This window comes from Cnephaeus nilssonii (assembly GCF_951640355.1).
Source record: "Cnephaeus nilssonii genome assembly, chromosome: 1".
Taxonomy (NCBI): Eukaryota; Metazoa; Chordata; class Mammalia; order Chiroptera; family Vespertilionidae; genus Cnephaeus; species Cnephaeus nilssonii.
The window spans coordinates 94,166,719-94,181,023 of NC_137072.1; the positions used below are offsets into that span (position 1 = coordinate 94,166,719).

The 14,305-nt window shown below is 40.2% G+C and overlaps 1 protein-coding gene across 1 annotated transcript in view; it reads left to right on the forward strand.

Annotated features, from left to right (window-relative positions):
• UGDH (UDP-glucose 6-dehydrogenase) overlaps nucleotides 1-12,123 on the forward strand; it is a 30,278-nt gene extending 18,155 nt beyond the window's left edge. Inside the window, exons 7-12 of the mRNA XM_079768665.1 lie at nucleotides 2,652-2,746; nucleotides 4,419-4,549; nucleotides 5,177-5,310; nucleotides 6,298-6,389; nucleotides 6,505-6,615; nucleotides 9,072-12,123. Of these exons, the coding sequence (XP_079624791.1) occupies nucleotides 2,652-2,746; nucleotides 4,419-4,549; nucleotides 5,177-5,310; nucleotides 6,298-6,389; nucleotides 6,505-6,615; nucleotides 9,072-9,182 (674 nt within the window). The 3' untranslated portion in view covers nucleotides 9,183-12,123. The remainder of the gene's footprint in view (nucleotides 1-2,651; nucleotides 2,747-4,418; nucleotides 4,550-5,176; nucleotides 5,311-6,297; nucleotides 6,390-6,504; nucleotides 6,616-9,071) is intronic.
• Nucleotides 12,124-14,305: the final 2,182 nt, after the last annotated feature.

A 14,305-nucleotide genomic window follows, 5' to 3' on the forward strand; every position in this document is an offset into this window, starting at 1 on the left:
TATATAGATTTTTATTGATTTCAGGAAGGGAGAGGGAGAGATAGAAACATTGATGATGAGAGAGAATCATTGATTAGCTGCCTGCTGCACACCCCTTACTGGAGATTGAGCCCACAACCCAGGCATGTGCCCTTGACCAGAATCAAACCCGGGACCCTTCAGTCTGCAGGCCGACACTATCCACGTAGCCAAACCAGCTAGGGCTATGAGGGACTGTTTAAGTGAGGTAAGAGTTACTTACGTTGTTTAATAATTATTGACTGATTAGTAGGATAAACATACTTCAGTGTTTTAGAAGGAATAAGTTAGTATTTAGTAACAACATTTAGGAAGAATAAGTTTGGGAGACCACTTTAAAAAAAACCTCAAGTAATACCCAAAGCAAGTAGCAAAAATTTGCTATCATTTGCTTTTCTTACGAATATACTTTTAGAAATATGGCTTTGATCTTCATTATTTCCAGATTCCGTATTTGTGAGTTAGCTTACTCACTGATTTCTAACCTCCAAATTAGTACTTAGGGTGCTTTGTGGCCATTTTCAGACATGAACAGAGGAGCAAAAAATTTAAGCCACCTGACATACATTCCCAGCTAAAGCTGAATAAGGCAGTGCTCTTGCCTTCCTGTTTCAGCTTTCATACTATAAACATGCACCGTTTTTGTGGTTTATTAAGTGGCAAGGGTTTTGCATTTTTGTGCTTTTTGGTTATGGTTTCACTGTTTAAAATGCACCCAGGAGAAAATACATGTGGTTAAGCTTCATTCCTGCATGAGTGATAGAGCTGGTGGCTGTGAGTTCAATGTTAATGAATCAATAATATGTATTAAATAAGGTGTCTCTAAACAGAAAATGTAAAACAAGATTATTTATTGATTGGTTGATGAAAATGTGACCAGAAGCTCACAGGAACCTAACCCTGTATTTCATTTAGGAGCAGTGCTACAGTATTTGTTAATTTGGCAATTTGTAGAACATAACTACCAGGTAAAATGAGAACTGATTGTATTTTTGGATATAAGTAAATAAGGTTGATGTAAAAGTAAACAGAGCCTCTTAAAATTTTTTTTTTGTAATTCTCACCTGAAAATATTTTTTTCAATGATTTTTAGAGGGAGTGGAAGGGAGCTGGGGTGGAGGGGGGAGAAAGATTGATGTGAGAAAGACACATTAACCAGCTGCCTTCTGCACGAGGGCCGGGGATCAAACCTGCAACCAGGTACGTGCCCTTGACTGGGAATCGAACCCTCTACCTGATTCTCTAACCATGGGAATCGAACTGGGACTCGAACCCTCTGGCTGATTCTCTAACCATGGAGCCCCACTGGCCAGGGCGTAAACAGAGCCTTTTACACATTGGTCCATAGGGCAGCCTTTCTTGTATTTCTGGGGCCGTATGCCATTTTCCAATACTGGTTTCCCTGGCTTTTTGTATCTTTTCTTCTAGCTACCATTTAATAAAAATAACTACAATTTACTGAAGCCATATTGTGCACCAATTTAACCAGCACTTTATATATCTCATTATTAATCCTTATAACCTATTATAAAGGTGCTGGTATTTTCTTTATGGAGGTAATTGAGGTTCAGGGAAATTTTGCAACTTGCTCAAAGTCATACAGCTAATGAGTGGCTAGGTGTTTCTGACTTCAGAGTTCACGCCAACCCTCACTGTAGACTGCATTGCACTAGAATAGGGGTGGGCAAAATATGGCCCTCAGGCCAAATCCTGCCCACAGTTTATTTTATTTTATTTTATTTTTTTTAATATATATTTTATTGATTTTTTACAGAGAGGAAGGGAGAGGGAGAGAGAGTCAGAAACATCGATGAGAGAGAAACATCCATCAGCTGCCTCCTGCACGCCCCCTACTGGGGATGTGCCCGCAACCAAGGTACATGCCCTCGACCGGAATCGAACCCGGGACCCTTCCGTCCGCAGGCCGACGCTCTATCCACTGAGCCACACCGGCCAGGGCCACAGTTTATTTTTGTAAATAAAGTTTTATTGGAACATAGCCACACCAATTTGATTACATATAGTCTGTGATTGTTTCTGAGCTACAAAGGTAGAGTTGAAGAGTTGTGTCAGAGCGCTGGGCAGTACTTCTCAGTGGTTAGAGCATCAGCCTGCGGACTGAAGAGTCACGAGTTTCATTCCTGTTCAATGGCATGTGTGGGAGGCAACCAACCCATATGTCTCTCCCACTTTGATATTTCTCTCTCTCTGTCTCTCCCTCTTCCTTCCATTCTCTCTAAAAATCAATGGAAATATTATTGTTAGGTGAGGATTAACAACAACAAAAAGTTGTGCCAGAGACTATATGGCATACAAAGATTTAAATATTTGCTACTGGCTCATAAAAGTTTGCCAGCCCTGTGCTAAAGTTAGATATGTGGGGCAGTGATACCAGATGACTGAGAAAAAGATTAGAAAATATGAAAATAATAAAACTTCAGCTAGAAAATTATTTGGGGTTTATTTCTAGAATTGATTAGTTGCCAGCAAATGTCACACAATTTGTAAACCCACTAATTTTCCAATATTCAAATTTTAGTATTTAAAATCCTAGCATAGGCCCTCTGATTTAGTATGACAGTTTTGTGGTATTCTAAATGAAAATATTGTCATTTTCTTTTTTCTTTCTTTAGGTTTTGGTGGGAGCTGCTTTCAAAAGGATGTTCTGAATTTGGTTTATCTTTGTGAGGCTCTGAATCTGCCTGAAGTAGCTCATTATTGGCAACAGGTATTAATCTTTATAGTCAACAACTTATGATTAACTTCTAATTAAAAATGTCACCCTTTGATAGGATTTATTTATTCTAGGAACAACTATTATTATATTCAGTTTTTAAATTTTAGATTTATTTACTAGGTTTCGGTGTTTTTGTCTCTTGCTTATCAACTGTGATAGAAGTTTCTGATAAAGCAGTATTTCTTCTAATTTTATAACTAAATTTGCTCCTAGAGTAAAGCAAGAACTTACTCTAAATTGTAATTATTAAACCCATAAAATCAAAATAAAGGAAGGACCTGTATTATAATGACTTCATGTGGTTTACATAGGCTGATATTTGTCTTGTCCCTTTGAGCTAAAATTACAGATCTTCTCAAATTGGAAATAGAGTTAACATTTATTACTCTGTGCCAGACTCTTTTTTTTTTAATATATATTTTAAAATTTATTTTAGAGAGGAAGGGAGAGGGGGAGAGAGATAGAAGCATTAATGATGAGAGAGAACCATTGATCGGCTGCCTCTTGCACACCCCACACTGGGGATCTAGCCTGCAACCCCAGGCATGTGCCATGACCGGGAATTGAACCTGTGACCTCATGGTTCATAGGTCGACACTCAACCACTGAGCCACGCCAACTGGGCCAGACTCTCTTTTTTAAGTGTTTTGCTTAGTCCTCATTTATAGTCCTCATCACTAATAGTACCCTTCATTTATAATGAGGAAATTGAAACTTATAGATGTTAAGTAATTTATCCAAGATACCAGCCAGTATATGTACCTTTCCCAAATATTTTCCCCCTAAGTTTGTAGTTTTTCAGATTTCAGCAGTGGGTAGGAATGTAAGGAAATACACATTTTAAAAAATGGAAATGTATACTCAATCCCACACGATAGCTTTATCTTACTGTCCATTGCGGGGCAAATGCAGATAAAAGCTTGATTTTCCAACACTTTGGGCTCATTTTCCGTTCTCAGGATACAGCCACTTGAAGCTTAGAGCCTTAAAAAAAAACAACACACACACACAGAAAAGTAGTCTCTTTCCTTATATTCATTTGGTCACCAACATGAAGTCTTGTTTATAAACTCTTAGGAGAGAAACAAATAGGTGATCCGAGACTTTTACCCATAACGTTTAGTTAAAAACTGCCAAATGCTCATGGTGTTATATTTCATCCAGAGGCAGCTGTAACTCTGTACAATGTTTGACCGTCCTCCGTCCACTTTCTCTTCACACTCAGTTGTGGTGAGGGGTGGGAGTAAGCACATGAGGAAGTACTTGGGGATTTGAGTGCTTACAGCCCTACTTCCACAGGGTTTGGAGAAGTTAGCTAACGCGGACACTGCTTCTATGTGCTTATTTAGCATCCAGGCTGGCCTCATAGCTGGACCTCAAATGAAGTTGAAACTTAGCTGTGTTCTCCATCTTTACATCCATCCCAGCCTGATGCATGGAAAGATAAGCCAAATGCAAAATAAAAAATTTAGTATGGTTTTAAGGATAGGAGAGGGGGTTTTGTTTTTTTTTAATCTGTAGATACTAACGCGGTCGACTAATCTTTGTCTCCTATTGATTTATAAGGCTTGGATTCATACAACAGTATGCATCATAAAACTAAGCAATGTATGGCACAAGCTGTTCCTCTTTAATCATTGCATAATTGTACATGTAATTTCAGGTCATAGATATAAATGACTACCAGAGAAGGAGGTTTGCTTCCCGGATTATAGATGGTCTGTTTAATACAGTGACTGATAAGAAGATAGCTATTTTGGGGTTTGCATTCAAAAAGGACACTGGTGATACAAGGTATTAGTTCTTTAAAATATTTCAATCCCTTTGAGAGTGTTAACTCCTTATCTTATCCTGGTATTTGACTGGTGGATGAGTGTGTAAAACACTGTGTATATAGTATAAAGAATAAAAATAAAGTGAACATCCATATCTTCACGAGATATAGAATCTTACCTGTACAGAATGGGCAAAAGTAGGTTTATAGTTGTTCATATGGAAAATAATACAATAATTAATAGATATAATATGGGGGGTAGGGGAATTGAGTAAAACAGAAAAAACAATTCATGGACACAACAACAGTGTGGTAATTGCCAGGGGGAAAGGCAGTGGAGAGACGTGCAGGACAGTTTAGGGGGGATAAATGAGGATAGACAAAGACTTGACTTGGGGTGGTAAACACAGAATACAATATGCAGTAATGTGCTGTAGAATTGTGCACTTGAAACCCGTGTAATTTTTTTAACCAGTGTCACCTCAATAAATTCATTAAAAAGGAAAAAAATAATATAAGAACAAACTCTGTTTCTTGTACTCACAATAGTAAACTTTTGCCCCACCTGTATATTAAATGCCAAAGGTATTAAAATATATGCCATTTAAAAAGCTTAACAACACTGGGTGCTTTTTTTTTTTTATCAGAGAATCTTCTAGTATATATATTAGCAAATATTTGATGGATGAAGGTGCACACCTCCATATATATGATCCAAAAGTACCAAGGGAACAAATAGTTGTGGATCTGTCTCATCCAGGAGTTTCAGAGGATGACCAAGGTAAGGCTTTGAGTCTCATGAATCACTTTGAGTATGGTCCCAAAATTTGTTTGTTCTCCAGAAACCTTTGTTCAGTTTCTGTCATTGGTAGGCCCTGTTTCACCATCATTTCTCTAATGAAACCCTTAGGCCCTGGCCAGTTGCTAAGTTGTTAGAACAGGTTCTATTCCTGGTGAATTTAAATTTATTTTTAAATTTATTTTAGAGAGGAAGGAAGAGGGAGAGAGAGATAGAAACATGAATGATGAGAGAGAATCATTGATCGGCTGCCTCCTGCACACCCCACACTGGGGATCTAGCCTGCAACCCCAGGCATGTGCCATGACCGGGAATTGAACCTGTGACCTCATGGTTCATAGGTCGACACTCAACCACTGAGCCACGCCATCCAGGCCGGACTCTCTTTTTTAAGTGCTTTTCTTAGTCCTCATTTATAGTCCTCATCACTAATAGTATCCTTCATTTATAATGAGGAAATTGAAACTTATAGATGTTAAGTAATTTATCCAAGATACCAGCCAGTATATGTACCTTTCCCAAATATTTTCCCTGGTTGCAGGTTTGATCCCCAGCCCTGGTCTGGGGCTCCTGCAGGAGGCATTTGATGTGTCTCTCTCACACCGATGTCTCTCTATCTCTATCTCTCCCTTCCTCCCTCTCTCCTCCCTCCTTTCCACTCTCTCTAAAAATCAATGGAAAAATTAAAAAAGAAACCTTAGGCATTGTTTTGTCAGCTTCAATTTGAAGTAATGATTGTGGGTTACCCTCATGATTTTTCCTACATCTTCTAAAAAGCCCCAGAGGCTCCAAGGAGATGCTTCTGGGGCATCACTGGGTGCTTCATGGCCACCTCATCCCCTCACTCACCTCATTCCCCTCAGCCAGACCATTCCGTTTCGTTCCGGCCCTCAGCTCCTCCTGCAATCCTAGTGTTAAAATGCAGTTTCAAATAACTCCTTTTCTGTTGCCAACTTTTTGTTGTTGTAGTGTCCCAACTTGTGACCATTTCTAAGGATCCATACGAAGCATGTGATGGTGCCCATGCTGTTGTGATTTGCACTGAGTGGGACATGTTTAAGGTGAGGTGGCGAATGGTATTGGGGAAATTTTAGAGGGGTTCTGGTACCAGTTGGAGTTGAATATGTGCTCACGTGTGTATTCATTCGAACTGCTCCTTTGGTTCTGTCTCTATAGGAGTTAGATTATGAACGTATTCACAAAAAAATGCTGAAGCCAGCCTTCATCTTCGACGGGCGGCGTGTCCTGGATGGGCTCCACCAGGAACTGCAAACCATTGGCTTCCAGGTAATCATGGCCTAGACTGGTGTTATGTTGTTTGGCCGTTTGCTTTCCAATGGTGTTGAATTTTATAATTTTAATATTTTCTCATTTACGATAACATGACTCTAGGGCAGTTCTCCGGGAAGTCTCTATGGGATTTTTGTAACTATTCTATCCCCTCCTTAAATTTATGATCTAACCCTATCCAGTTTGGTTCAGTTGATAGAGCATCAGCCTGAGGACTGAAGGGTCCTGGGTTCGATTCTGGTCAAGGGCACATGCCCGGGTTGCGGGCTCGATCCCCAGTGGGGGGCGCACAGGAGGCAGCCAATCAATGATTCTCTCTCATTGTTGTTTCTGTCTCTCTCTCCCTCTCCCTTCCTCTCTGAAATCAATACAAATATAATTTAAAAAAAATTTATGATCTAAAGTTCATTCAGTCTTGGTCTCCCTTACATAGTAGCTAGATAAAGTCATTAATTGCCTATCATATAGGGACAAAACATGCCCTGCCTGACCTCATAAAGATCATGAAAAGACATAAAAATTTTTTTCCTGTAACTGCCAAGGCTGCTTTGCTAAACTGTCTGCAGCACACGGACTCCTCAGAGGCCAGGTCTTTTATTCCTACACAAATGACTTGAAAACCGCAGAATGCAATATAGTTGCCACGTGTTGGTATGGGATCCTATGCCTTCTGAATTCTGAAACTGTCCTAGTGCTGAGAGAGGTCTGAAGGAGACGTGGGAGCTTCAGTGGTCCTGGCCCTCTGCTTCTTCAGTTTGTCACTTAACTGTGGAATGCTGAGAGAGCTGACAGAAACCTCTGCCCAGAACAGTACGTTCATATAATTCATCTATTTCAGTTCCAACAGGCGTCCCAAAAGATTAATAAGAAGGAGCCACTTTCTGTTTCCTCACAGCAGTGTATACGGGGCGGGAGGCTAGGGCGGGTAAAGAAATGTGCCAGGAGATTGCTGTCAGCATAGGCCCCTAGCAGAGTGGAAGGGGACAGAGTTCAGAGCTGGCTGTGTGCTGAGAAGGCCTCATCTCCTGTTCAGAATATCAGATCTGGTTCTCTTAACCTTCCCTGAATTGTTGGAGATCTTTGTTATTTAGAATTGTGTTCATTTCTCATTCATGAGATTCACTTGCAGCAAGAATCAATGGCAGCCTTGTCTGTTAACATTGCATCAAGGACCTTGGGGAGTCTTCTATCCCACCCCTCCTTACTGAGTAGCAACATGACTTCCCAGTCCTTACTGAACTCAGCAGTGCTATTTTTTAAAGATTATTTGCAAGGCATGGACAGATTTTCTCTCATTCTTGTTGAACTCATGTAAGGGAGAAGATATGTAAAAGGTATATATTTCAAATAAGTTTTAGTTCTTATAAGTTAACTTTTCCTAGTAAGCATTTTATTTATTTTTAAATATGTTTTTATTGATTTCTGAGAGGAAGGGAGAGGGAGAGAGAGACAGAAATATCAATGAGAAGAGAGAATTACCGATCAGCTGTCTCCTGCACGCCCCCCACTGGGGATCGAGCCCACAACTCGGGCATGTGTCCCCGACCGGGATCGAACCCAGGACCCTTCAGTCCACAGGCTGATGCTCTATCCACCAAGCCAAACCAGCCAGGGATCCTAGTAAAAACATATACTTGCCCCTCAGAGGCCAGGTCTTTTATTCCTGACCAGGAATCACACCATGACCTCCTGGTTCATAGGTCGACGCTCAACTATTGAGGCACACTGGCTGGGCAAACTTATGACTATTAAAGAAGCAGTGTCTTTAAAGATTGATGATTTTGAATGTATGGAAAAGAGTTTAAAATGTAATATCCAAAATACAATTTGACTTTATTCATTGAAGGTTGACTTGTATGACAAACACTGTATTGAGCATTTTATCTAATTTGTTACCACAACCCTTTGAGGCAGGTGGTAGTAATAACGTTTATAAATAAGGAAGAAAGACCTAGAGAGCTTAGGTAACGTAGCAGGATTCCAACTGGGCCCTCCAAACTCTAGAGCCTGAACTCCCCAAAACTATGCTATTAGCGCTTCTGCAAGTTTTTTAGAATAAGGGAAGTGGACATGAAAACAGAGTATGAGAGAGAAAGTGAATTAACTGGAGTCTAGTGTCTTAATTGCTTCCATATGTGCTACCAGAACAAAAGCAGTATATGATTCTCTGCTCTGTTTGAGGGGGGGTCTGGTGTTGGGACTGGCTGGAGTGAGAGTATCTAGACATAGTATATATGGACTTGAGAAACATAAAAAATAGGCAAGGAACCAAAGATCTTTCATAGCAACTCAGACAACTTGGAAAACATTTTCTGCTTTCCCCTTATTATACTTCAATGTAGAGTTTTTACATTTATGTATTATACTTGTTAGTTTTCTTTCTAAAATCTCTCCTCCCCTCCCCCCCCCCCCCCCCCCCCCCCCGCTTCCCCACACCTCCCCGTTTTTTCTAGATTGAAACAATTGGGAAAAAGGTGTCTTCAAAGAGAATTCCATATGCTCCTTCTGGTGAAATCCCAAAGTTTAGTCTTCAGGATCCACCGAACAAGAAACCCAGAGTCTAAAAATTGTCATTTTTACTTGTAATTTTTTTGGTACTTCAGGATAGGAAATATCTATCTGATATCTAATGGTAAATGAACCAAGTGTTTTTAAGGAAAGAAAACTATTTTTTTAATATTCAATTTATATTAGCTCTGTGAGAATCAGCATATCTAGTAATTATGAATCTAGAATATTTTTTACATATTTTTATAATATTGTTACCTCAGTGGTTGGATGAGTGGGAAATGATCATGTTGGCTTTAATGGTGTCGATTTTTGTAAAGCAAAAATTAAACTTCTAACACTTTTTACTTTACAAATTACCCATAGGCAGCATTTTAATGTCATATTATAAAGGGAAAGGCACTCTTCAGTTTTTCTGATTATCGGTTTGATTTTATTTTAAATCATAAAATTGCTGTGCTAATTACTGGGCAACCCTAACCCTATTAACCTTTCAGACAGTGCCGTGGAGACTTAGAGGTTCTGGCTTCATTGGGTAAGGTGCTTTCCACACCGTTTCTTGTCTCGATGACCGTTTCTTAGGAGGAGGATGCAGTGGACAGAATGGGGCCTTTTGTGCTTTTTCTTTTTCTTCTAATATTTGTCCTGTGCTTCTGTGTTAGAAATAACCCTTTTGTCTAATGAGCTGTGTCATTGATTTTTAAGCCCCAAAGGTCATCACTGCTCATTTCCAATCCAAATAAGATTAAAAAGCTTTTTTTTTTTTAACATGAAGAGAACATCAGTGGTATGATCTATATAATTTCTCTTCACTTCTTGTTTTTCCTCATTGATTATTTTTTTAGTTCGAGAGCCAAAATATTTGTTACCTTGACTTTGCATTTTTATTTTTATTATTTGTTGTAATTTTCCTACTTTTTCTTTAAGTAAGAAAACAGACATAATCTCATGTATAAACTTAAAGACGTAGATTTTACAAATTATGGATAGTTTAATTCTAAAATAAGAATTTTTGTATGTTTCCACCTGCTTTTTTCTTATGAATCATGTTGACTTATGTTTGATTGTTTTCTCTTCTGTTTTATTGTTGAAATGTGTCAGATGTCCATTTGATGCTTATGCTCTGATAAGAGGGTACAGAGTTAAACAGATACAGGCCTTATCCCTGATGAATTAATGCTGTTCAGTAAGAACACAGAGATAAATATAGAGATAAGGATGGAGACATCTGTACAGATTTCAAATACATAAATAAAATATTCTACATAAACAACTGTGTAGTGTATTTTTGTCACAGTGCAATAAACTAATGAGTTATGACAGTCTGCATTAGAAAGGAAAAATATCACTACTTTTTTGAGAAAAAGCCATTACATCATACTTGCAGATGATGTGAGAAAAGGAGGGATGGTAACAAATAGACCAGATATCAGCAAACTATAGCTCATGAGCCCTATCTGGCCAGCCCCTTGTGAGCTAAGAATGTTTTTTACATTTTTACATAATTACATTTCGAATGGTTATATAAGTCTCCAATTTTGCCCTTTAGTAAGAGAAGCCTAAAATATTTGCTGTCTGGCTCTTCAATAAAAAGTTTGTAGACTCCTGAAAGAAACAAACAGCAGAATGTTTGAACATAAGATGAGCCTGCCCTAGCTGATTTGGCTCAGTGGATAGACCGTCGGCTTATGGACTGAAGAGGGCACATACCTCAGTTGCAGGTTTAATCCCTGGTTGGGGCATGTGTAGGAGGCAACCAATTGATGTCTCTCTCTCTCTCTCTCTCTCTCAAAAATAAAAACAATGAGCCCTAGCCGGTTTGGCTCAGTGGATGGAGCATCGGCCTGCGGACTGAGGGGTCCCAGGTTCCATTCTGGTCAGGGGCATGTACCTTGGTTGTGGGCACATCCCCAGTGGGAGGTGTGCAGGAGGCAGCTGATCGATGTTTCTCTCTCATCGATGTTTCTATCCTCTCCCTTCCTCTCTGTAAAAAATCAATAAAATATACTTTAAAAAAAATAAAAATAAAAACAATGAGCCCTCACAAGATTTGAAAGTGAGGATGAGCTTATTTATTAGAATTTGCTTTACATTTTTGCTTGAAAATATTCTGCTTAATAATTTTATATTCTAGTAAAGGGATTATAACCCAAAAATGTCTTGCTAAAGCAGATAGAATTAGGCACTTGTTTTTAGTGGTAGCATGCTTCAATGCCTAGAATTGGTTATTTAAAAAATGTGTAAAATACTGTTGGTTTGGCTCAGTGATTGGAACATCGGCCTGCGACTAAGGGGTCTCAGGTTTGATTCGGGTCAGTTGCAGGCTCAATCCCCGCCCAGTCGGGGTGTGGGAGGGAACCAATCAATGTGTCTCTCTAGCACTGACGTTTCTGTTTCTCCCCCTCCCTTCCACTCTCTCTCAAAGTCAATGGAAAAAAAATACTCTAGTGAGGATTAACAAAAAAACAAACAAAAAAAGAAAGTGTAAAATACTGTTTAAAAGGTAAGAGAATTGTTAAGTGGAGGAAAACAGGCAATAGATGGCTTATAGAGCCTTGTAAACTTGATGTCTGTGGTGGGGAGGAAAAAAACCAAAGCAACTGGGGAGGTAACTTAGCACAGCTATTTGAGAACTTTGTGTGAAAAGTTGCAAGAATGTGGTTAGCCTTTTCTTCCCCTGATAAAATTAAAGACCACTAAAAAAATGTGATACATTGTTTCCATTTTTCTTAGCTAGTATTTTTGGTGAGGCCAATGTATATTGGTGAGATTATTAACCAATAATTAAAACAAAATCATACATAAAAATGGTTTTTAAAAAATCATTCAAATAGATACAGAAGAGAATATAAAAAAGTAAAATCTCTCTCCCACAATGTGCTCTCTAGAAAATATGTTATTCCACTTAAGACTTCCAACTTTAACCTGGCTGGCATGGCTCAGTGGTTGAGCATCAACCTATGAACCAGGAGATCACGGTTCAAGCACATGCCCAGGTTGTGGGCTTGATCCCCAGTAGAGGGCGTGCAGGAGGCAGCCGATCAATGATTATCTCTCATTGATGTTTCTATCTCTCTCCCTCTCCTTTTACCTTTCCTCTCTGAAATCAATCAAAATATATATATATATATACACATACACATCCTACCTAATAATAGACAAATATGCAAATTGACCATACCTTCGCTATGCCCGCGATTGGCCAGGAGGCGCGGGGGGGGCGGGACTCGGGGTGGCCGATTGGGCCGGCGGGACGCTGAGCTCGCGTCGCTAGCGGCGGCTCAAGCTCAGCGTCTGCGCCATGGCTGTGCTGAGGCACAGAAGGGGCCTCTGGGGCAGCGAGCTCACATCCCACCGCGGACCATCAAAAGCGGGGGATCTGGGTGCCTGTTTGCTCAGGCACCAGTGGACAGGCACCCAGCTCCCACGCGATAGAAAGCAAAAGTGTGGGAGCTGGGTGCCTGTCCGCTCAGGCACCAGGCCTTTCAGAAGCCTTCGCCGCGCCGGAGGCTTCTGAAAGGCCTGGTGCACCAGCGGACAGGCACCCAGTTCCCCCGTGATCGAAAGCAAAAGCGTGTAGGGGACCCTACACGTGCATGATTCAATCATGCACTGGGCCTCTAGTACATATATATATATATATATATATATATATATATATATATATAATTTTTTTTCAATTAGCAATAATCGCGCCTCGGATAAACCTCATTGGCTACGATATTGCCACTGAAATCAATAAAAATATTTTTTATAAAGATTTCCAGCTTTAAATTTTTAATGCATTATCTACTAGCATGTGATACCTTGGCTAAGTTACCTGCAAACCTTATTGTCCTCTTCTGTAAAATAGAGGTAATTCATCTCTAACTCAAAAAATTGTGATAAGCCCTAGCTGGTTTGACTCAGTGGATAGAGCGTCAGCCTGCGAATTGAAGGGCCCCGGGTTCGATTCTGGTCAAGGGCACATGTCTGGGTTGTGGGCTCAATCCCCAGTAGGGGGCGTGCAGGAGGCAGCCAATTAAAGATTCTCTCTAATCATTGATGTTTCCCTCTCCCTCTCCCTCTGAAATTAATAAAAAAATAATTAAAAAACAAAACAAACATAAAAAATTGTTATAAGGATTTCATGAGATGAATGTTTACACAAATAACGGCATAGTGGCTGGCAGGTGATGGGCACTCCTGTTAAACCCATGATGAGCTGGTCCCACTGAACCAGAACCACGTTTAGGTTTTGGAATCACTAAGAACAGTAATTAACACTGAGCATTACAGGACAGTCACTGTGCTAAGCCCATTGGGTGCATTTTCTCATGCATTTCTCACATAATTCCTTTAACCCTTTGCATTCGCTTGCTTTTTTCTCGATTCCTTTATTCTACTCGGGATTTAATGCTAACCGTGTCGAGTCACACTCGACATCCGAGTGCAAAAGGTTAAGATATAAGTCCGATCCTCATTTTCAGATGAAGGGCGGAAGGCTAGAAAGATTAATCACTTGCTCAAGTCTGAACTGTTTGAATAGGAGCTTTTCTTAGTTGAAAGCATCCTAATTTTAGAGGTACTAATATGAGTGAGTAGCTATGGCCTTAGGCAGAATCTATATATATAAAAGCATAAGTGAATGGCCGACCAGCCAACTGTCCAGTAGCTGTGACACGCACTGACCACCAGGGGGCAGACACTCAACACAGGAGCGGAAACCACAGGCATGGAAACATGGAACAGACTGATGAATCTCAGAGGGAAAGGGGTAGGAGGGAGGGCGGGAAGAGATTAAACAAATATATACATACTAGAGGCCTGGTGCATGGATTTGTGCACCGTTGGGTCCCTTGGCCTGGCCTGCGCCCTCTCGCAATCCAGGATCCCTCGGGGGGTGTTGGAGGCCTAGTGCATGGATTTGTGCATTGGTAGGTCCCTCAGCCTGGCCTGCACCCTCTCGCAATCAGGACCCCTCGGGGGATGTGATGTTGGAGAGCCCGTTTCGGCCCAATACCCGCAGGTCAAAAGACTCTGGATGCTGAGTTATAAGTGTTGAATTAAATACATGCTCTACTTTTATTCTCTCCTTACCAAAATGGTAACTTACCAAAGCTGACAGCCAAGTTTATAACCCTCAAAGAAAGATAACTTGAATGGCTTTAGAGGAATAATCCTGACATTTGTGAGTCCT